Raw genomic sequence first — 21,877 nt, forward strand, 5'->3', positions numbered from 1 at the left:
TTTGTACATGTGAAGAAGTACCAGAAATTCATGTCTTACTCCTTTAGGTGAATGAACCAACCCAATATATATATACAAACTATAAGTGATGTCTCCATTTCAAGAAAATCATATGAGACACACAGAATCTAGGTGTGCCCAAGCACCGGTCTTGTAAGCAATCAAAGGCTGTCTCTGGGAGCTACAACAGGGTTCCTGATGCATCTGGTCAATACTAGGCCAGACATTTATTACACTGTCAACACCCTCAGCTAGTTCATGGTGGAACCGAAGAGGGCACACTGGGCAACAGTCAAGCATGTTCTCAGATATATATGAGGAACGGTCGATCATGGATTAATGTACACCCGAGGCAATGATATCAGGCTGAGTGGGTTCACTGACGCAGATTGCGCTAGAAGTTCAGTAGATCAAAAAAGTACCACTGGGTACTGTTTCAACATTGGATCAAGAATGACCTCCTAGTGTAGTAGGTAACAGAAGTCCGTAGCTCTGAGCTCAGCTGAAGCTGAATATATGGCAGCTAGCACAACATTGTGTGAAGCCATATGGCTTAAAAATTTGCTTGTGAATCTATTCAGGAGAAGGATGGAAAAGACAAACATTTTGTGTGATAATCAAAGTTGCATCAAGCTCTCTAAGAATCCATTTTTTCATGACTGGTTGAAGCACATTGACATCAAGTATCACTTTATCAAAGAATGTGTCCAGCGAGGTGTTGTACAGTTACAGTACACTCCAACAAGAGAACAGGTGGCAGACATTCTCACCAAGGCTCTAGGAAGAACAAAGTTTGTTTATTTCAGGGAGAAGATGGGGATGATTGAGAATTCGTTTCAGTAGAACAAACGGATAGTGCAATTCTCAAGAGGGAGCTATAGTAAAGATGCAACAATGATAGTGGCAGTGTCATGGGCAGTAGTATAGGTTGCAGCAGTGCAGTGGATGAAGGGCGGCAGGCTGAGCATCAACAACACAGAAGACCGATGTCATAGATCAGTGTGATACTTTTGTTGGGAAGTATTGCTACAGCACATTTCTCGCTAAGAGGGAGTGTTGATTTTTGGGTAGCATCGAATGTGCTCTAGCTCCGAAATTTTGTGGAGGGGCTAGAACACATGCACTCTCCAAGACCTAGAATTCGTTCGGTGAAATTCTACCCAGATTGTATTTTATTAAAATAATTAATATTTTTAATGGGGTTCCTAAGTCTAAACTTAGGAAAATTAAAAAATTAATGGGTATTAATGAAAATATGGGTGAGAAGCTTCTAAGAGACGAGGATCAAGTCTAATTTAATCTTAGCAGTTGATTAGAGATTAGATCAGGGCTGTTGATATCTCAACAGGAAAAGTATAGAAAAAGACATGAGAGTCATTTGGAGACATACTGGGCAAATACTCAATAACCCGAGGGAAATTGATTCTCATGAAATAAGTGTTAGATTTTAGAGGGAGAGTTGCAGGGTGAAGGAAGAGGAGGGTATCAGCATCAATGAGAGACTAAGGAGGAGGGGACACAGTGGATCAAAGGGACAGCTCAGAGAGGCAACGCAGCAAGGGACGCAGTCCTCACTCAGAGATGACACAGAGGTGGCGCAATGAAGGCTAGAGGGTCTCTTGGTTGTCAGAATTTCTTCAAAGGGTGGAGGAAAATTATCTCATGTGTTTTCACAAAGGTTTCTCTATGTTCTGCAAATCATTCCTTGTAAAGAGATTGTTGCTGAAGAATAATAAATAAACCATCATCCACTGCACCGGTTTTCCCGCATTGGGTTTTTCCGAGGACTATTGTCCAAAAAAAATTGTGTTGATGTGATTGATTCTTGTGCTTGTATTTCATTGTTCTTTTCTCTATGCTATTATGTGACAATTGCAGTAGAATTTACTTTGATGTTTACTGAAGGGTTTTGTAAATAACTTATTATGGAAAATAAGTAGGAGAAATAAATCAGTTACTGTAGTAGAATTTCATGTTAGAAATTTTCACACTTCTCACTTCAGAAAATCGATTTTCTTAATCTCTCTATGTTTTCCAAATGACCCTCAAGCCCCTTCTTATATCTTCCTATTGGATAACCAATGGCCTAGATTAAAACAGAATCAAAGGCTCATATCGTTTTGGCTTGATACGTGGCTTTTTCTAGAAGTTTCACCCCTGATTAGATTAATATCCATTAATATTTTAATTTTCCTAAGTTTAGACTTAGGAACCCCATTAAAAATATTAATTATTTTAATAAAATCATTTATGGGTGAAATTTCCCAAATCACTTTCTGGGTTCTTAGGAAAACCTGTGCCCAAGCCTCCCTGCAAAATTTGAGGCTTAGAGCACATCCGATGCTACCCCAAATCAACAGCAAGGGCCTTGGTAAGCCTACTAATTTAGGTGGTAACGGGCCTTATATACATGACAATATGGGAGCACACTTGTTTACCCAACTAATTAAGACTTTATAGTGGCATCTTTATAATGACTTCATGAGTTACACACAACCCACCTCATAAAGTAATAAAGTACATGGTCACGTAAGAATAAAAATACTTCTAATGATCACATGATTAAATCAATTAATGAAAAAATAGCCTACAAGATGAAATATGATGGAGCAACCAACTTGGGTTAACAATAAGGTAATGTGAGTCTTCCAAAAGTTCTCAGCTTGCCTTTTCTCTTGTTTTGATTGACTTTTTATACAAATTTTCAGATGTAACTTACTACACATGGATGGCTTGCAGCTTGTAGGCAATATTTTGAAGAAACAACTAGGATTTTATCGGAGTAAATTTAGGGTCTAAAATGAGCCTCATAAAAGAAATTTATGTTGATGACTTGGAATTCAAGAACAATTAGAGTTTTAGAAAAATTGGGTCAATAATAATCATTGATTTGGATCTGTAAAGTCAAAGATTATTATATCATATTTTTATTTGGAAATAATCAACTACATATAAATTTCACCTAGTTAAAATATTGATAATACCATTCCAAAATATGATAAATATCCTTGAAATGCCAACTATAAAGTATTTTATGTTATAACTACTTCCATTCCTTAAAGAAAATAAATCGCGCATTAAAGACAAATCACCCTAATTATTTGGTGTAAGATCTTTTATAGTAAAAAAATTATGTATATAAAACAAATAAAAAATATATATTATATATAACATAAAATATAACTAACTTATATAACAAATATATTATATATTATATTATATGAAAGTAAATATAATTGACTTATATAACATATAGCTTATGAATATATATCATATGTATATTATATAATAATAAATAAAAGATGATAACATGATTATAATATAATCATAGTTTTAAAAACCGGTTACCGGTCGGTTAGCAAGCCCGCCGGTCTAAACCGGCCAAAAAACCCGGTTTGAATGCCCATTTCTCCATTTTTTTTGCCCTAACCGGTGAAAACCGGCCGGTTTAGGATGGAACCAGCCAGTTTGTATCAAACCGGCCGGTTTTGTCCTAAACCGGCCAGTTTTAGGCACGCCCACCGTAAAGTTAAAAAAGCATATTTCTGACTGTGTTTTAGGGGTTTTGGGGGGAAACTAAGGGTGTTTCAACCCTAACAATGTTGGCAATTAATGGTAATGTTAAATTCTTAAAGTAAAAGGATATTCATCCTTTTACTTAAATTTTTAACATTACCATGAAATGATTCAGGATGTTTAAGAGTGGTTTCGACCTCATTGGATTTCATATGGAGAAACTAGAATTTTAGATTTCACTCAAAATTCAGCAGACTTAATGGTTTTCAGGATTTCATGGTTTGGGGGTAAACAATAAATGCAATCAAAGCTCCAAATGATGAGCAAAACTCCTGATCTAGATCCCATTATGTTGGACGATATTGATCCAACATCAGAATGGGTGGAGGAGACTGAAGAACCTGTGTTTGAGGCTGATTTTGATATCAACATGGCTTTAGCAGGGGTTGAAGCAGATTATGTGGTGGCATCAGAACCAGGATTAGTAGCGGCATCAAGGAAAGGCAAAGAACCAATGGAAGGCACTAGTCATGCAAGTCGACAAACTCGTGCTTCCATTAGGTCCACTTCTATTGTCATTGGTGGCATTGATACTGAGGTTGCAGATAAGGCTGAGGCATCCTCAGACTCTGAACCAGATGATGTCTGTGTAGCTCCTGATGATGATCCTGTGTCTAGTAGTGGTTATGAACTTGATGATTGATCATGTGTACACTATAGGCTTGTAGTAGGCCAATGGCCTCATAGCTTACAGCATTGTTTTTGGACTTTATAGGCCATTTAGAGCCTCATTTCTTATGTATTTTGCTATTTTGTCGATGATATGTATTGCACTCGGTGCCATTTTGATATATTCACTTTTACATGGTATATAAATGAGCAAACTTTGCATATTTTGTCTCTATTGGCTTGGAATCATGGTTTTACATCTTAAAAATAGTTTTGTTTCATTAAAAATTAATTATTTAATGTATTTTTTTAAAACCAGTTCGTTTAGACCAAATCAGTCCCGGTTAGACCGGTTTCGGTCGGTAAACCGGTTCATTAGGTGGACCGGTCTGGTCAACGGTTCCGGTTTTAAAAACTATGAATATAATCATGAATTAATACTCATATAACTAACACACATACACATATAGCAACTAACTAATATAATACTATTAGATAACATTATATCATTTATCGTGTGTACATGATAATATCAATCTTTCATTATTATTTTTAACCCCCATTTCTTAACTCTATACTAAATTTACATAGCAACTATTATTAATGAGACAATGTAGATTGACCTTTATTAGATATATCTCTAGCATGGCATGGCATATGTTTTTATTATTTTAATATTTTCTTTAGGAAGCCCATTTTAAACCCCAAATTTACTCTGTTCATGAATTATTGTGGCAAACTTCTGTTTTGCAAGAAAAGGGGTACTTCGATAACTTCTTTTCCATGCCACTTCTAAAAATAACTAACATTCACAAATTGATAATGCTAAGCAATATTAATTAGAGTTATATTTACCATCTAAGTATTCATGAAAAATCTCATGAAAATGCATTTAGGATTATAGGGGCAGAGATGGATAAGAATTACCTTTCCTCCGAGATAAATATTTTCAATAATTGCTTTCACAAGTAGCCTTTGCAACATCCTCCATCGATGTTCAGGATTGGAGAAATTTGGATCTGGACACTAGCAGAAAAATGTGAAGTAATTGTCAAAAACTATAATATAATTTTAGATTTGGTCACGAAGACCTAAACTTAGTATAATAAAACGCCATGCATATATCATCAATGTCATCATGTTAATGAGAATGTCTATTATCATCGTAAATTTTGCCACTTGTATCTGATAGAGAATGTTGGAATTGTTAATTCAACGACTAAAAACTAAAATGGTAATCCTCTTCTAGATGGAGCTGGATATGTTCAACTCACAACATCACACAAATACAGTCTTGACATCAGCAAATAGATTTCATTATTGAAGAAGCAAGAGGGACATAAAATCTCGTTCTATTCTTTTTTTCTTATAGCTTCTATAAATAATCAATAACGCTACACATTAAATGATAGAATGTGCATGCATCTTAAAATGGTGCAATTATCTCATAGATGGATCTCGATGATAGCCAAAGATATTTTGTTACAGAAATAGGAATAGGGGCCAAAAATATCATTATATTCTGTTTTCTTGTAACTTCTACAGATAGTAATGCTTTACATTTAATGATAGAATGTGCATAGATCTTAAAAAGGCAGCTTGACTTTTAGAAGATAAAAGAGCAAGCAATACGCGAACAAATATACTATCACTGTTTTATAATGTAGCTCAAGACTTCACCTTTCGAGACCAATGACAAAAGTGATTGTTAAACTGCCATTGGAGAGGCACAAAGTAGGTCAGACAATAACGACATTTTAGGATTAGATGCACATGGTATGACTGAAAACACATGTGACTGTATTTGAAACTGGAAACTACCATCATCATTATCATGGATATCAAGATTACATATGCTAAAAAGAATTGTCCCTTTTAGATCAGATTGATAGAAGCGCTAGAGGTAAAAAAAAATCATCGACCTGTTGACCTCTTCTGGTCAACTACCCATGCAGTGCACCCCGTTTTTCTTGACAGAAAGAAGCAGCACCTGATCAGCATGTCCGTGCCGTCCTGCCGTCATCAGCAACTTGATCATTTTGATTGTAAACCCAGTCTGCATGTATGAACTGTAAATAATCTTAGCAGACATGAGTCATGTATGTAATTTGCCTAGGTGGACCTAACTTTCTGATGATAATCTACATCCCGGAAGGTTTTTTGTCTCACCGATCCACGGATCGGCAGAGTTTTCCTTCAAACCTGACCCCAAAGCCGGGATTGATTTTGTCATTAGAACTTTAGGAGAATCCTAGTGTGTTGATCTGCTAGATTATCATTGTGTCGCAGAGCTGGGTGTTTTGTGAGGGTCTGTATTAAATGGGTTTGTCCCTTGAGATGTAATTTTGTAAAAGTCATGATGTAATGTGTCCTGAGGGTCGATAAGTGTTTTAAATCCCCTCATGAGTCCCAAGTCCTAGGTCCTAGGGGATGTTTCCGAAAGCTTAGTTCAGTGATCCATTTTAAATGAATTAAAAAATTAAAAAATGAATAAAAATAATAAAATAATAAAAAATTAAAAAAATGAAGCAAAAACCCTAACTAATAAAATAATAATATTTTAAGTTAATAAATCGACGGATGAGATCAAGAGATGTCTTGATCCTCATCAACGGTCGAGATCATTTCTACATGGATCACTCGAACTAGCCGTTAGGATCATTTCCTTTATATAGGGTCTTAGGGAGTCATTTGAGATCATCTGATCTGTGAGTCTGTACTGAAAGCTCTCTTGTAAACTGATTTCTGATTAATAAAAAGACTTTGGGGTTCAAACTGGCTGGTGTTACTCTCTGGAATTGTTGTGAGGTGTTTGAATTTCTGCATATTTCAGTTTTCAACAGTTAAAATAGCTGATTTTTTTTAGAGCATTGTGAGTACAGGTATCTTGCTCACGTGTTTGGGTCTGAATGTTGTAGGGTTTCTGGAAAATGGCAGGTATCTCCATTTTCTCTTGAAATCTAGCAGCATTTCTTGCCTTTTTTTTGCTGATGCTTGCTTGAGGTGTGCAAGGAACTTTTAGGTGAGGATTATTTGTGGGCGTTTGGGGAAGTTCTGGGCTGAACCAGCCGACTCCCACAAGCTGTTCTGTGCAGAGCCCAGCTGTTGGTGCCCTGGGTTAATCTTTTAGAGTTTATTTCCTGTTTTACATGAGGGATTTTCTTTATTCTCACAGTAAAGTTCAAATGTTTAATATCTTGAAAATGTTACTGCTATCATGGTTAAATCTGGCTGTTCTAGAGCTTTAAAATTTTGACTTTGGGTAAATTTTGAAGGGTTTACTGTAAAATTTTGTGGATATCTGCCAGAGTTCTTTTCCTGCAGGGTATCTGTCATCAGGTGATGTTGCAGTTCAATTTTAGTGACCAGGTCGTGGGTTAAGCGTGTTATTTCCGATTGCTGCTGAAAACACATTGTGCCAAAGTGAGAGTCAAGCTTGAAAAGGTGTGTTCTGCATGCTTCAAGTCATCCTAGGTATTTACAAAACCCCTGCTGTCCTTTTAAAACTGCAAGCACAACACTGAAAACGACAGAGAAAGTTTTGAAACAAAAGGGAAGCGTGAATGTATACACAATGCAGGTTTTAGATTTGAGTAACTTGTGATTTGATTTCTGGTGAAACGCATTGAGTATTTTCATCAATCCAGGCAAGCTTAAATCGATTTTGTTCCATAAAACCGTCGGTTTCTCTCATTTACGCATCGATTTCTCCTCTCAGAGATAGGGCTAAATCTCTCATTCGAAAGCCTTTGCTTGATCTTTTCATTTACGTTCAGTCTTTGGCAGCAGAGCAGGGTTACGTGTTGTTTCTTTTGTTTTTTTTTCTTTGCCGTGATTCCTTTCAGAGCTTGGGCTGGTTACTGATTTCGCGTGGCCGCATTTCTGCTCAGCTTTCATTCATACCCGCGTTCACGCCCTTCATAAGTTTGCAAAACCTGTAGCAAGAGGTCACTTTCGTGTCTTTTGAGGCCGAGGCTCACACATTCGGTCGATTCATAATTTTATTGCTTCGTTTTCTTTCAGCGTAAGTCTTCCTGCCGTCAAGGTTTTGTATTCTCGCATATAAAAAGAGGCACACGTTCAGCATTTCGACTTTCATTTATTCTCTTCTGTCACATTTTCCAGGGGAACGTAGCAGCGTTGTCTGTTTCCAGCCCGAAAGCCCTCGTTCTGCCTCCGAGCCCTGTCACAAAGTCGTCTCGCGTTTTGATTTTGAGCCTCATTTGGTCGTTTTCGTTTTTTTTTTCTTGCTGTTTGTTATGCGTGGCTCTCATTAATCCCGTCGTGTGTATCCGCCTGGGGTTCTGGTTATCCGCCGGCAGCAGGGGTTACCTTCCACTGCGTTTTGCCTGGTGTATGCCTTCGAGCCCTCTGCATTTTCCTCTGCGGCATTCGATTAATTCTCCAGCAAACGTAGGGTTACGTCTGCCACAGCTCACCCGTCATTTACTATTTACATTTATAAATCTTCAAACAAAAAAAAACTAAAAAATGAATTCGATGTGATTTTAATGGCGCAGGCGTAGTTTTGTATTCTTTTCGGTTTCACATAGTTTAGGTTAGGTGTAAAAGTTTGGGTTTATTTTTGTTCTTTTTTTTTATATAATAAAAATCTAAAAAATAAAACAAAAAAGGGATTCATTTATATTTTTTAGGCATAGTTTTATATAGTTTAGTTTTAGATAGTATTTCTTTTAGATTTGTTTTTTTTTAGGGATTTTTTTTGACATAAAAAATAAAAAATATAAAAATATAAAAATATATTTTTTATTTTGATTACCTTTTAAATTTAGATTTTAAATTTTTTAGGAATTAGATTTTAGAGATTTTAATTTTTTAGGATTTGATTTTTTTTATTTTTTTTTTTTTTTATTTTTTATTTTTTATTTTGGAAAATTTATTTTGCCAGTTTCAGTCTTTTTATTCATGCTGTATCTTTCACGCTGAGATCTGAACACGAAATTGATATCTGGTTTCTCTGTTGTTTGAAGCAATTTATTTCTTTTAGTTTGCTGGATATCGTTATTTGAAGAGCGTTGTGGTTTTACCAAATATTTAAAGCATTGCTCTCTTTTCCTGATGATTGCTGGTCGTGGTTCATGTTCTTCGATCATCTAGCTAGTAGTCATTTAGATCTTTTAAGGCACTGGTCTGCTCAATTCGTCAAGTCATTTTAGTGCTTTTCGTCTCCTGGCCCAACTGTCGGCAGTTGGCCTTCATCTTTCCTCAGGGTCTACCCCCCTTAGCCGTGGGAGACAGGCTTAAACGGAGAGACCGGGGATCAGAGTGACAGCCCCCGGTCTGAGCGTTGTCGTGCCAGTTTGCGCGACAACACGACCAAAGCACAATTGAAGAGATGCCGTTATAACGACCACATCTTCTAATTGCAAACAAAAAATAAATAATATCAAAATACAACATGGACTTGTTAGAGAAGGCTAACACAATAACTCACCGTTTGATCATTGGTTGAGCCCAACGTATAAACCAATTTGTGTAATTCAAAATTTCTAGGTTTTCTAGTTATAGTTGGTAGAAAATGTAAGCTTAAGATATCAAGGTGTCTTAAGCGGCTTCAGATCAATGTGAGGTTGGTAAAGTATTTATCCATCCACCAGGGTTATTTGCTCATTGTGGTCTTCCCACTTGAATGGTATGCCAAAACAGGATAAAATTGAGTGAGAATATTGAGCTATTTCAGTGTAATAGATACATTCAAACCTTGCTCCTAAGTTGAAGGAAGTATGTATGCAATGAAACCCCCGACCTTAATGTGCTTATCTTGATGCAATTTCAGAAAAAGCGAGAGAAACTCTATAAAAATGCATACACACACTATTATGCAATGTTGCCAGGAGAAAAGAGAAGATGGCTTGAAATGGAATAACAACCGGAGACTTCTTGTTAACTAGTTAACAATATCACCTGAAATCAACATAATCACAGAATTGGAAAGTAATCCTCATAATCTTCTTCCTTTAAGGAATGGCCACTCTTAACCTTTCCCATTAGCAACGGTTGAACAGTCTTGATTCATCGCCTTTCCTCCAAATCTTATTATTTCATCATTTTTAAAGATTATTAATATCCTCCATAAAACTTAAAATGCAAAATTAATCCCAACTTGAATATTACCATTTAAATCCTAACTTATTCACGGCATACTTAACCCATCATCACTTCCCAAACATGAACATTAGTAGTCAAACTATTCTTTAGTGAAATATGGAACTCTTCTACTTTAGGCCTAACGAAATCAACTAATTCATCTCTAAATACTAACCTTGTTCTTGAACTCAGTTTTCCAATACTGAACTTCCCCTTTAACATTATAATATAAGCATAAATATATAAATCATATAAATACAAATATACTAATAATAAAACTAACTTAAACAGATTAATGAAAACGTAATTGGTAGTTATGCTATTTAGAAATACTGGCTAGCATTTTGCATTTAAAGCTCACCACTATTCATTCACCTGTAGCATTACGATTTTCTCCACCTGAAGCCTATGACTGAGTCAAGACTCAATGGCAAACAAAACACTATACCAATGCACAATTACAATGGAGAATGAAACCAAAAAAAAGATTATTGCATATCATTCAATATGTAATGATGAATCATGAGATACATGTTGATTTTTCGTAGCATCGAATGTGCTCTAAGTCTCAAATTTTGCAAGGAAGCTTGGGCACATATATTCCAAAGAACCCAGAAAATATTTTGGGAAATTCCACCCGGAGACAATTTTATTAAAATAATTAATTATTTTTAATGGGACACTAAGTCTAAACTTACGAAAATAAAATAATTAATGGGTATTAATCTAACTATTGGTGTGACTTCTAGAAGAAGACAAGGATCAAGCAGAAATGATTTTAGCCATTGATTAGCTTCTAATCTAGGTCGTTGAATGTCAACGAGGAAATTATTTGAGGAAGTTTGAGGGTTATTTGGGAAATACACAGAGTTGATCAGTCAGATCAAATCGCTGAAGCTAGAGGCAGTGCAGTGATTTGTAGTGATCACACAGTGATAGGCATAGGGAGTTTTGGCTGGAGGATCTTCTCCGGAGCCAAGGATACTCAGCAGAGAGGCTAAGAGATACACAGAGGAGGCAGCGCAGAGGCCAAATAAGGTGACGCAAAGCTAGGAAGGGCTCACATAGGCCCCACATAGAGCAGGGCGGAGACCAAAGAGGGTGTCGCAGAGCTAGGAAGGGCTCACACAGGCCCCACGTAGAGCAGCACAGAGCCTCCTTCACGCAGAAATCTGAGATTTGCTGGGAGGCTGACATTCTGAGCCAGGAGAACTGGAATCAACTCCTAGAAGCAAATCGATCTCTAGCAGAGGTGTCGCAGGGCCTTAGAGGCTAATGCAAGGCCCATGTAGGGGCAACGCAAAAGTAGTCGGGGACTCGTTGGTTCAGCAACCAAATCAGCCGGGACTTGCAATGTAGAGTGAGGTAATCTCACTAGTTTCTCTTGCCGAGTGATATTCTGTGTAACTGGATTGTCGGGAAGGCATCCAGCAGTTGTATTCAGAAATACTTCAGCTTAATAATAAAAACCCTTAGATTTGTTGCACCGGTTTTCCCGCATTGGGTTTTTCCGAGGACATTTGTCCAAAAACAACTGTCATTTGTGTTGTATCTATCTCTATTGTTCAATTTCCTGTTTTGGCATATTATTTAATTGTAAGTTGCAGTGTATGTATTTCGATGTTTGTCGTAGGAAAGTGCAAATAGCATGTTCCTCTAAATCTAACAAGTAGGAGAAATATCATCAGTTGCTGCAGTAGGGATTCTGGGTTTAGGAATTTTCACATGGTATCAAAGCAGTGCAGGTGAAGCAAGAAGAATAGTGCCAGAGATCCCAGCGCTGAGCAGAAAAGAAGATTGAAATAGCTGCAAGAGGCAGCAGTTCGAATCCCTAGAGGGGTTTGCGCAGTCCAAGCTAGGAGGGTTGAATTTCGAGGCAGTCTCTCTCTGAGTGAGTCGACAGAGAGAAGGGCTTCCAGATCAAAATCTTGTCATGGCAGAGGGAGAAGCGTTGAAGCCTCAACGTGAGGAAGAGCTGTTGGGACGCAGTTCTTCTGCAGGCCGTTTTGTTGGGCAGAAAAATGTTAGAAGAGAAAAGAAGCACAGTGAGGGAATTTTTCCTTAGTAGACTTCCCACCAAGAAGTTTGTTTTCTTATTGGCTGAGCAGCAGCAATAAGAAGCAGAGAGGAGCAGTTCGATATTTTCGTGGTAGAGATGGTGAAGGCAAAAAGAATGATCCTTGACGAAGTGAAGGATCATGTAGTCTGTCACATCGGTAGTAGAGGGACAACTAAGGAGATGTGGGATGCATTATCTACATTGTATTAGGGATCTTCTGAGTAGCAAAAGATGTACTTAGAGCAGAAACTGAGATCTGCATAGATGCAGAAGGGGGAGCGCATAGATTCGTTCCTCACGAAGCTTCAAGAGACCCGTGATGAGTTAGTAGTTGTGGGGTCTATGCCTCAAGGGTCCGAGTTGGTTAGACTGGCCCTCAATTGAGTCTCAGATAAGTGGCAAGTCTTTGTCCAAAGTATTCTGCGCAATGCGACTTTGCCGAATTGGGATAAGACGTAGGCAGCTCTCAAGCAAGAAGAGCCGAGGAAAGATGTAGTCAAGTGTAAGCTTGACGGAAGCAACGGTGGGTACTGGGTCGAAGCCCAAGGAAGAGGATGAGAATGCAGCCCTTGCATCGAAGGGGCAGCATGAGCAACGGAGGTGGAAGAAGGACATCTCGAAGATCAAATGCTTCAGGTGTGGTAAAATGGGTCACTACGCAACACAATGTCCTCTTAGGAAGAAGGACAAAGATGAGAATCACGATCCGAAGGCAGCACCCATGAAGATCGAGGAGGAGTTTGCCATGACAGCCGAGATACCTCCAGGAGGGAGGTGGGCTGATTTGGAGTTGTAGTTCGAAAGATTTACAAATGGGCAGGATCCTTGAGGAACCCCCCTCTCAGATCAATTCCTTGCTACAGGAGCCCAGATCAGAAGTAGCAAGATGCACAAGTGTCAATTGGTGCAAATGAGTCTTGGGGCGACAGATGCAGTGGCTAGAACGCCAAGTCTGAGCAGCCTAGTGCAGAGTTGCAGCAGTGCAGGGAGGCACAATGCAGTAGCAGCAACAACGCAGTAGCTTCAGAGGGATAATGTGGGACTAGTAGCAGTCAGATCTTTAGCATCGAGATGCATCTATGTTGAACACTTGTTCAGTAATTTTGGATTGTTTTCCGTTGTTGATGCAGTAGCAGCAGCAGTTTGCAGTGCAATAGCTGTTGGCAGTGGCAGTGCCAACAGCAACACGGATGTAGTAATTCAAAGGGAGTTGCAGTACGGATGCAGTGTTGACAATGACAGGGTTAGCAGCAGTAAAAATGCAACACTTGCGCAGTAGTTGGTGGGAAGCATGTCATACATCAGCAACGCAAAGAACAATGTTGTGAAGTCAGGGTGATGCTTCAATGAGAGGCATTATTAGAGCACATTCCTCGCTAAGAGGGAGTGTTTATTTCTGGTAGCATCGTATGTGCTCTAAGTTTCAAATTTTGCAAGGAGGCTTGGGCACATGTATTCCAAAGAACCCAGAAAAGGTTTTGGGAAATTCCACCCGGAGACAGTTTTATTAAAATAATTAATTATTTTTAATGGGACTCTAAGTCTAAACTTAGGAAAAGTGACTTCTAGAAGAAGACGAGGATCAAGCAGAAATAATCTTAGCGATTGATTAGCTTCTAATCTGGGTCGTTGAATGTCAACAAGGAGATTATTTAAGGAAGCTTGAGGGTTATTTGGAAGACACACAAAGAGTTGATCAGTCAGATCAAATTGTTGAAGCTAGAGGTAGCGCAGTGATTTGTAGTGATCATGTAGTGAGAGGCAATGGGAGTTTTGGTTGGAGGATCTTCTCTAGAGACAAGGATACTCAGCAGAGAGGCTGAGAGATGCACAGAGGAGGCAGCACAGAGGCCAGAGAGGGTGACGCAGAGCCAGGAAGGCCTCATGTAGAGCAGCGCAGAGCCTCCTTCACGTAGAAGTCCGAGATTTGCTAGGAGGCTAATTTTTTGAGACAGGAGGGCTGGAAGCAAATCGATCTCCAGCAGAGGTGACAAAGGGCCTTAGACGCTGACATAGGGCCCACGTAGGGGCAGTGCAGAAGTAGTCGGGGACTCATTGGTTCAGCTACCGGATCAACTAGGACTTGCAGTGTAGAGTGAAGTAATCTCACTAGTTTCCCTTTTCGAGTGATATTCTCTATAACTAGATTGTCGGGGAGGCATCTAGTAGTTGTATTCAGAAATACTTCACCTTAATAATAAAAACCCTCAGATCTACTGCACCAGTGTTCTTGCATTGGGTTTTTCCAAGGACATTTGTCCAAAAACAACTGTGTCATTTGTGTTGTATCTTTCTCTATTATTCAGTTTCATGTTTCGGCGTATTATTTAATTGGTGTAGGCTATAGTGTATGTATTTCGATGTTTGCCGTAGGAAACTGCAAATAGCTTGTTCATGTAAATCTAATAAGTACGAGAAATATCAACAGTTGTTGCAGTAGGAATTCCAGGTTTAGGAATTTTCACAATACGAAAGTCAATGTTCGTATATTATTCAATGTGTAATAATAGAATACGAAATTCATGTCTCATGAGAAAACTAAACTATGTTAGCAACCAACGTTATGTAACCAAAAAGAGGCACATGTGACTAATAACATCTTATTATGTGCTCAAATCATTTTGTCTAACAGTAACATGAAATTACTAGTTTGCATTCATAAGTTACATTTTGATCATTAGAGAATATACCTAATCACCCTCATTTAATAATCATGTGCGAACAGTGAAACTACACCAACTTTAGATTCAAAATTTATAACCTTATATGGACCGAGTGGTTTGGTAAGAATGGATGTAGTTTATTCCGAAGCTGTACAATATTGTAGCTCAATCGCTTCATTCTCTAAAAGACATCAATAATAGTGACCATGAGACTCCCTGTGCTTTCTGCACTCACGAAACATTGGATTGTGTGCCCAAAGACTTTAATTGCCACAGTAATGTATAGTTGTTCCTGATTGTTCAACATACAAATCAGCAAGCATTCTCCACATCCACATTGCCTCACAGTTTGTATTTATTGCTTCCCTATATTCCTGTCCAAATGAAGAGTGCTTTTTCCTTGTTGTTTTTTACTTAGTGTTAACGTTAATTTCTTCACCATGTAAATTGATGTAAGCATTAAAAATCAGCAGCAGAAATCAGCAAACATAAAAGAAAATCTGCGCTAAGTGTCACTAGCAAATCTCCCTCTCCGTCTGGGCTGGTGTATGCCAACCTCAGGGAGTGTCCCTAGTGTTTGTACCTACCATTCTAATCTGTAAATCTGCAATAAAACACTCAAAAAACAACAAAATAAAAGTTGATTGACAGCCAAAGAAGTGAGTGAAAATCCTCAAGTTTGAAGTGTGACATGGTCCTAATTAAATCAGCCTCTTAGATGGGAAAATAATGCAAGAAGATGTGAAATTTCCATGAATGCACCATGTTGACCACTACGTGTCAACAACCCATAGCAGTACACCCCTTTTTTTCGCAGAAGGGATAGCACCTGATCGATGTGTTTGTGTCATACAACTATCATCATCAGCTTCACTTCCAAAATGTTATGTAAACCCTTTCTACATGTATATAATGTAAGTAATCTCAGCAGATCCGTGTCATGTATGTAACACCCTAGGTAAACCTACTTTTCTAGTGACGATTTCCATTCTGGGAGGTTTTTTGTCTCACCGATCCATTCTCAGATGGTCGGCACAGTTTTCCTCTAGTCTTACCCCAAAGCTAGAATGGATTTTGTTGCTAGGATCTTAGGCAAGTCCTAGTGTTCTAGATTAAGTCTAAGTAAAAGTAATTTGGGAATAATCCTAACTATTTGGTTAGGTTATTTTATTACAAATTGCTTGGTCTGTCAGATTATATTTGTGTCATAGAAATGGGTGGTCTGTGACGGTTAATTACAAATGGGTTTTCTGCCTTATAATGTAAAAAATATGAAAATCATGATGTAAAGTGTCTTGAGGGTTGAAAAAATAATTTATCCCCTCATAAGTTAATTAATTAGATTTTTTTGGCCAAAAATTAATTAAAATCCTAAGCCAAAAATTTAATTAATTCTAGGTCCTAGGTAAATTTAAATTCTCCAAAGGCAAAATTCGTCGATCCTTAAAATGTAAATTTTAAAAAGTCCAGGGACTAAGGTAAACTAATTATTTTGCTAAATTTTAAACCTTTGATCCCTGGGGGTTAAGTCAAAGTCAAATTTTGGGGGAAATTAACTCAATAATTTTTTTTTTGAGTTAATTATAAAATGCATTTAATTGAAAAAATCGAATTTCCCCAAATATTTAAATATTTCGATAGATGAGATTAATAGGAATTTTAATCCTCATCAATGATCGAGATTGCTTTGACGAGGATCACTCAAATTAGCCGTTGGAGGATTTATCTTTAAATAGGAAGTCATTTGTCAATCAATCCATCCAACCTTTGAGTCGTGTGCTTTGCAAGAAACTCTTGTGTAATCTTTTTTCTGAATAATAAAGAAAGACTTTGGGGTTAAGTTTTGCTGGTGTTACTCTTCATGGGAATACTGTAAGATGTGTTCTTTTCATGCATAAATTTTTGTAAAGCCATTGATAATAGCTTAAAAAGAGTGATTTGAGTACAGGTATCTTGCTCAATTGCTAGGGTTTGAATAATAATCTAAATTTTGAAGGTAATAGCAGGTATCTCTATTTGTCTGAGTTTTATTATTGTTTTCTCACTCTACTTTTAATGGTTGCATTGAGTTTTGCAGGGAAATCTTGATTTTAGATCCTCGGGTGTCAGGGGAAGTTTTCAGTTGGACCAGGCAACTCCCAATTCGTGTTTTCTGAGGATCCTAGTAAAATTAATCTCGAGCTTATCATAAGATTTTTTGTTGGTGATGCACAAAGCGTTTCGAGTTAGCACCTCCTTAAAATTTAAAAATTTAATTTTTGTGTGGGAAATTGATAGATCTGGTTGTTGAGAGCCTTAGATTATCAAATCTGAGAGCGGAGTTGGACTCATACTCCTCAGATCTGATAGATCTACCATTCTTGTGCATAGATCTGTAAATTTTTTTGGTTTTCTGACTTAGGTTTTTTCTGGGTTTTAGTTTTTATCATTGTATATATCATTTGGGTGTTTCTTGTTGTCGTGCGGCTATAGATCTGAGGAGGAAATTTGTGTAGAGTCCAGATCTAGACCCTGGAGGGTAAGATCTGGATCTCTGGGAGTTTATTAACATAAATTTCCAGGGATATTATTCAATTTTTTTACAGTCCAAGGGTTTAAAAAATTTTAGATCTAGAAACTTTCATGAGGGTTTCAAGGCTAAATCTGAAGCATAAAAAATATATTGACGTGGAATTTGATTTTCTGGATTTATTTTGGGTTTCTTGAGGCTACCGTTGGCTGCCTAGAAATGCTCCCTGGGTTCTTTTTTCTATTCTTCTTATTTAAAAAATTTCGAATTTTTTTTAAGAAAGGCCCATAACCTTTTGTTGCTCCCTACATTCTCCATTAAATCTGCAAACCCCTCACGTTGCTTGTACATGTCTTTTCCGACTGTTGTGTCCTCCATTCCTCTCCCACAGTCTTCTTCTCCCATCCACGGCTTCTACTTGCTGCTATGTTTCCTCCATTTCTGCAAGCAAACACCATTGCCATCCTTTTGCTGCTTATCTCCCTGCTCGGCCTCCCTAACCCACGACTTCATTATCTTCTTTGTTGTTGTCATCGTGCTCCCTAGATCTGTCGTCGAGTTTCCTCTTGCCGCCATCACTCCTTCATCCTACCCATAGCCCCTCACTGCTACTACCTGCGTGCAACTCCTCCAACACGTAGACTTCTTCCGTCCCGCCGCCGTTGTTCCCAAACCCGCAGCCTCCATCTCTACGACTTGCACAAACACAACAAAGCATTCAACTCCTCTTTTTTTGTATATGCATTAGGGGTTAGGGTTAGTGTATTCTTTCATTTTCATTTGAAATTCGATTTTGCCTTGATTTTATTTTTCATTTCGATTTGTTTTAATTTGATTTCTGATTTTTATTTTTGTTTGCCTTGTTTTGATTTCACATTTCCTGGTTCTATCTTTGTTTTTACTTATGATTCTCTGATTTTGATTTTTTGATTTCCTTTTTCTTTTTTTTCTTTTTTTAATTTAATTTTTGTTTTACATTTTATTTTTTATTTTTTTAATTTATGATTTTGATTTTTTTTTAATTTTCATTTGAAAAACATAAAAGATTCTCAAAATTTAAAAATCTAAAAATAAAAAAAATAAAATCATTTTCGTGACTATGAGATTACTAAGAAATTAAATCAACAGGACCTACAATTTTGCATCTAAAAAATTAAAATTTAATGTGGCCTATGCCCCATTAAAAAAATATTATATATATATATATATATTATTAAAGTCCTTTTGATTTTATTATTTTTGGTCACATTAAAGAATCTAATTTCTTCACTTTACCACATTAAATTAATTGTCTAAGCAATAATTATATCCTTAATCTAAAATTCCTTGGTGTCATTTCGTGGTAGTGATTTCTCTATTGTCAGGTGTGATTAATGTTTTAAAACCATTGACTATTGGAGAATGATAAATTATTCTAGATCTGGGTTATTAATGAAAATCATTTTAAATTTGGAATCATTGCTTAGCATTTAAATTTCATTATTTTTCACAGGATTTAATTGCTAGATAAGGTTTTGGGCATCGATCATTCATGATCGTCACTATTTGTCACATTTATAAATTGCCTTGGATAATGTAATATCCCTTATCAGGAATATTCCTCAAACACAAGCAAACTCCAACCAAAGATGGACTGGGAGGGCATTTACCAGATATGTCGCCTCTGAAAAGAGGACGAGATCCGAAGGCTACCTGGCCCTTTCCAGACTTTGTCTAACAGTATAGGAGAAAACACACAAGTCGTATAATGGCTGAGAACAGTGTTGATAATATCGCCGAAATATCGGCGATATTCGGAAATATCGCGATATTTTCGGCGAGCCGAAATATCGCCGACAAAATATCGCGATATTTTCGGCGATATTTTATATCACGATATTTCCGAAATATCGCCGATATTTCCGAAAACATCGCGCGACAATCGAAAATATCGCCCGGTGACTGTAAAATTTTTCCGCGTGACCTATAAAAATCCGATTTTGTTTTTTTTCATATCATTTTCATTTTTTATTGTTGGAGAAGGAAGGGGAGGGCTATGCGGTTGCTGCCAAGGAGGGTTTGAGCGTTCTAGGCCCTAGTATTGATATGCTATTCATGGTAATGTTAAATTCTTAAAGTAAAAGTGACATTCTCCTTAATCTTCATTTTCATCCTTTTACTTAAATTTTTAACATTACCATGAAATGACTCAGGATGTTTGAGAGTGGTTCCGGCCTCATTGGATTTCATATGGAGAAAGTAGAATTTTAGATTTCATTCAAAATACAGCAGACTTATCAATTTTTTAGGATTTCAGGATTGGGAGATTGTAATGTTTCCAGGTGACACCACCTGCCCAGGCTACCCCTGCCACCAGTAGAGGACGTGGTCTACCTCCTATAGCTCCTACTTCTAGTTCTTCAGCTTCTAGAGCATAGCAAACTCCACTGCCAACTCCACCAGCACCAGCAACTACATCTAGAGGGAAAGGGAAAGCTGTGGCATTTTCTCGCAAGAGGGGCAGAGGAAATCAATAGGATTAGACTTTAGTTATTTTCTTATGTGCTTGTAAGTTGTACATGAACAATGAACATTGAATATTCAAGAATCAAGACCAAGCATATCACATTCTAATTTCTAAATAGTAAATTTTGATTCTATTTATTTTTTTAAAGTGAATTATGAACTTTGAGAAGTAATTATATTTTAATTTGATTAGATAAGCTGCAACCTGCAATTTAATATGGATAAAAAACTATATTTCGGTATATATATATATAAAACGTGTCCCCCATGTCTTGTTTCCAGGTCGTTGCGTTTCGTAATGAATACTCGTATTTACGTGTCCTCTGTGTCTCGTGTCCTCGTGTCATGTGACTTAGCTTAGACAATATTGATGTATTGTCTCTGTGGAGGGTGGAGTTTGAGGAGCCCCTCTTGGAGGAGTCACCTTCATGGTTAGAGCCAGTGGCAGATGATCCATTAGAGCAGGGGCAGCAAGAGGAGGACTCGGAGTCAGAGGAGTAGCAGCACTCAAAGGAGGAGTAGGAGGAGGAGGAGGACACTGCGGGAGCATCAGCATCAACACCATCTGCTATAGATATAGGAGAGCATAGCCCCATACCTAGCACTCATTATTTGACATTAGGTGCAGAGGCAGGGTCAGGGCCTCCTACTACTAGGGGCAAGCCTGGCAAACAGCCCATCATGTTTTCCCGTAAAAGGGGGAGAGGGCAGTGATTTCAGATAGATAGCTACTAGTTTTATTTGTTATGCTACATATAACTCATGATGATGAGATAATTTTATATATGTGATGTTATTTTGTATTGGTTCTCCATATTTGAGTCCTTGAATGGACAATTATCAGGGATCAGCAGGATTTGGTATCGCCTTTGATGTATCATTTCTATTTGACATCATATATATCAGTGTTTTCTTCATATTTATGTGCCAGTGTGTTTATTTCATGTTGTTATTGCTTTATATGTTTAAAAATCTGAAAAAAAATGAATATATTATGCATTTTTTATGCTTGCCGATATTTGCCGATATTTTCGCCGATATTGCCGATAAGATATTTTCTGGACCCTCGCCGATATTTTCCCGATACCGATATTATCAACACTGGCTGAGAATGCTCAAAGAGATAAAAATAACAATGGTGCAGCATATAACAATATAACCATAACAGATACTCAAGAAATGCAAAGAGAAATGCTAAGCCATTTTATTATACTGAGTAGTAGAATGAGAATGATTAGAAAGATGGCACCTTGACTTGCACAAGGCAAGTGAAGAAATACACTCAGAATAGCAAAGGAATGGCCCCTCTCTGAACTGCATCCAAGCTGCTGGAGAACTGCCATGCTGTTGTTGCTACTAGAAATCAAATGAGGATTTGGGGCTACTCCCCTTCTCAGAAAAGGCCGAAACTCTGAAATCGGACTCTACTCAAGAAACCCAGAAAAACCCAGAAAGCTTTTCTGAAATGGCTGACCCCTGAAAATCACCCCCTTGGGGTTCTACGCAGTCCCTCAATGCTCTGCGCTGCCACTGAATGAAACCCTCCAGAAATCTGCCTGAAACCTCTGCTAAAGATCTCCAATATGCAAGGGTTGATCCCCTGCTCTATCTCTTAGCACAAATCCTACTTCAAACCCTCAACCCAGAACTCTTGCCTGAAAGAACTGCGTCACCCCTCTCAGTGCTGCACAATCCTCCAAAAAGCTGATGAAACTACTGCTGAAATGTTGATAAAACTATTGCTAAAATGCCAATGGAAATACCTTGCACGAGCAGGCACTCGAAGTCCCCCGGGGCTAAGAGTGAGATCTCCGAACAGAGACACTCAATGCACTAAACAGTGCTGCA

General features: G+C 37.7%; 1 protein-coding gene across 7 annotated transcripts in view; it reads right to left on the bottom strand.

Moving 5' to 3' along the window:
* The window catches only part of LOC149156541 (uncharacterized), a 488,936-nt gene that overhangs the window by 110,740 nt on the left and 356,319 nt on the right, over nt 1-21,877 (bottom strand). For 5 of the 7 annotated variants that reach the window (XM_089438264.1, XM_089438263.1, XM_089438270.1 and 2 more), the window contains one exon: nt 5,113-5,211. In XM_089438264.1, coding sequence (XP_089294390.1) covers nt 5,113-5,211 — 99 coding nt within the window. The remainder of the gene's footprint in view (nt 1-5,112; nt 5,212-21,877) is intronic. The other 2 variants (XM_089438267.1, XM_089438268.1) reach the window with 1 other exon arrangement.

The sequence above is a fragment of the Pinus tabuliformis genome, chromosome 9 (genome assembly GCF_031772625.1).
Source record: "Pinus tabuliformis cultivar Carrire ecotype Pingquan chromosome 9, CPIR1, whole genome shotgun sequence".
Lineage (NCBI taxonomy): Eukaryota > Viridiplantae > Streptophyta > Pinopsida > Pinales > Pinaceae > Pinus > Pinus tabuliformis.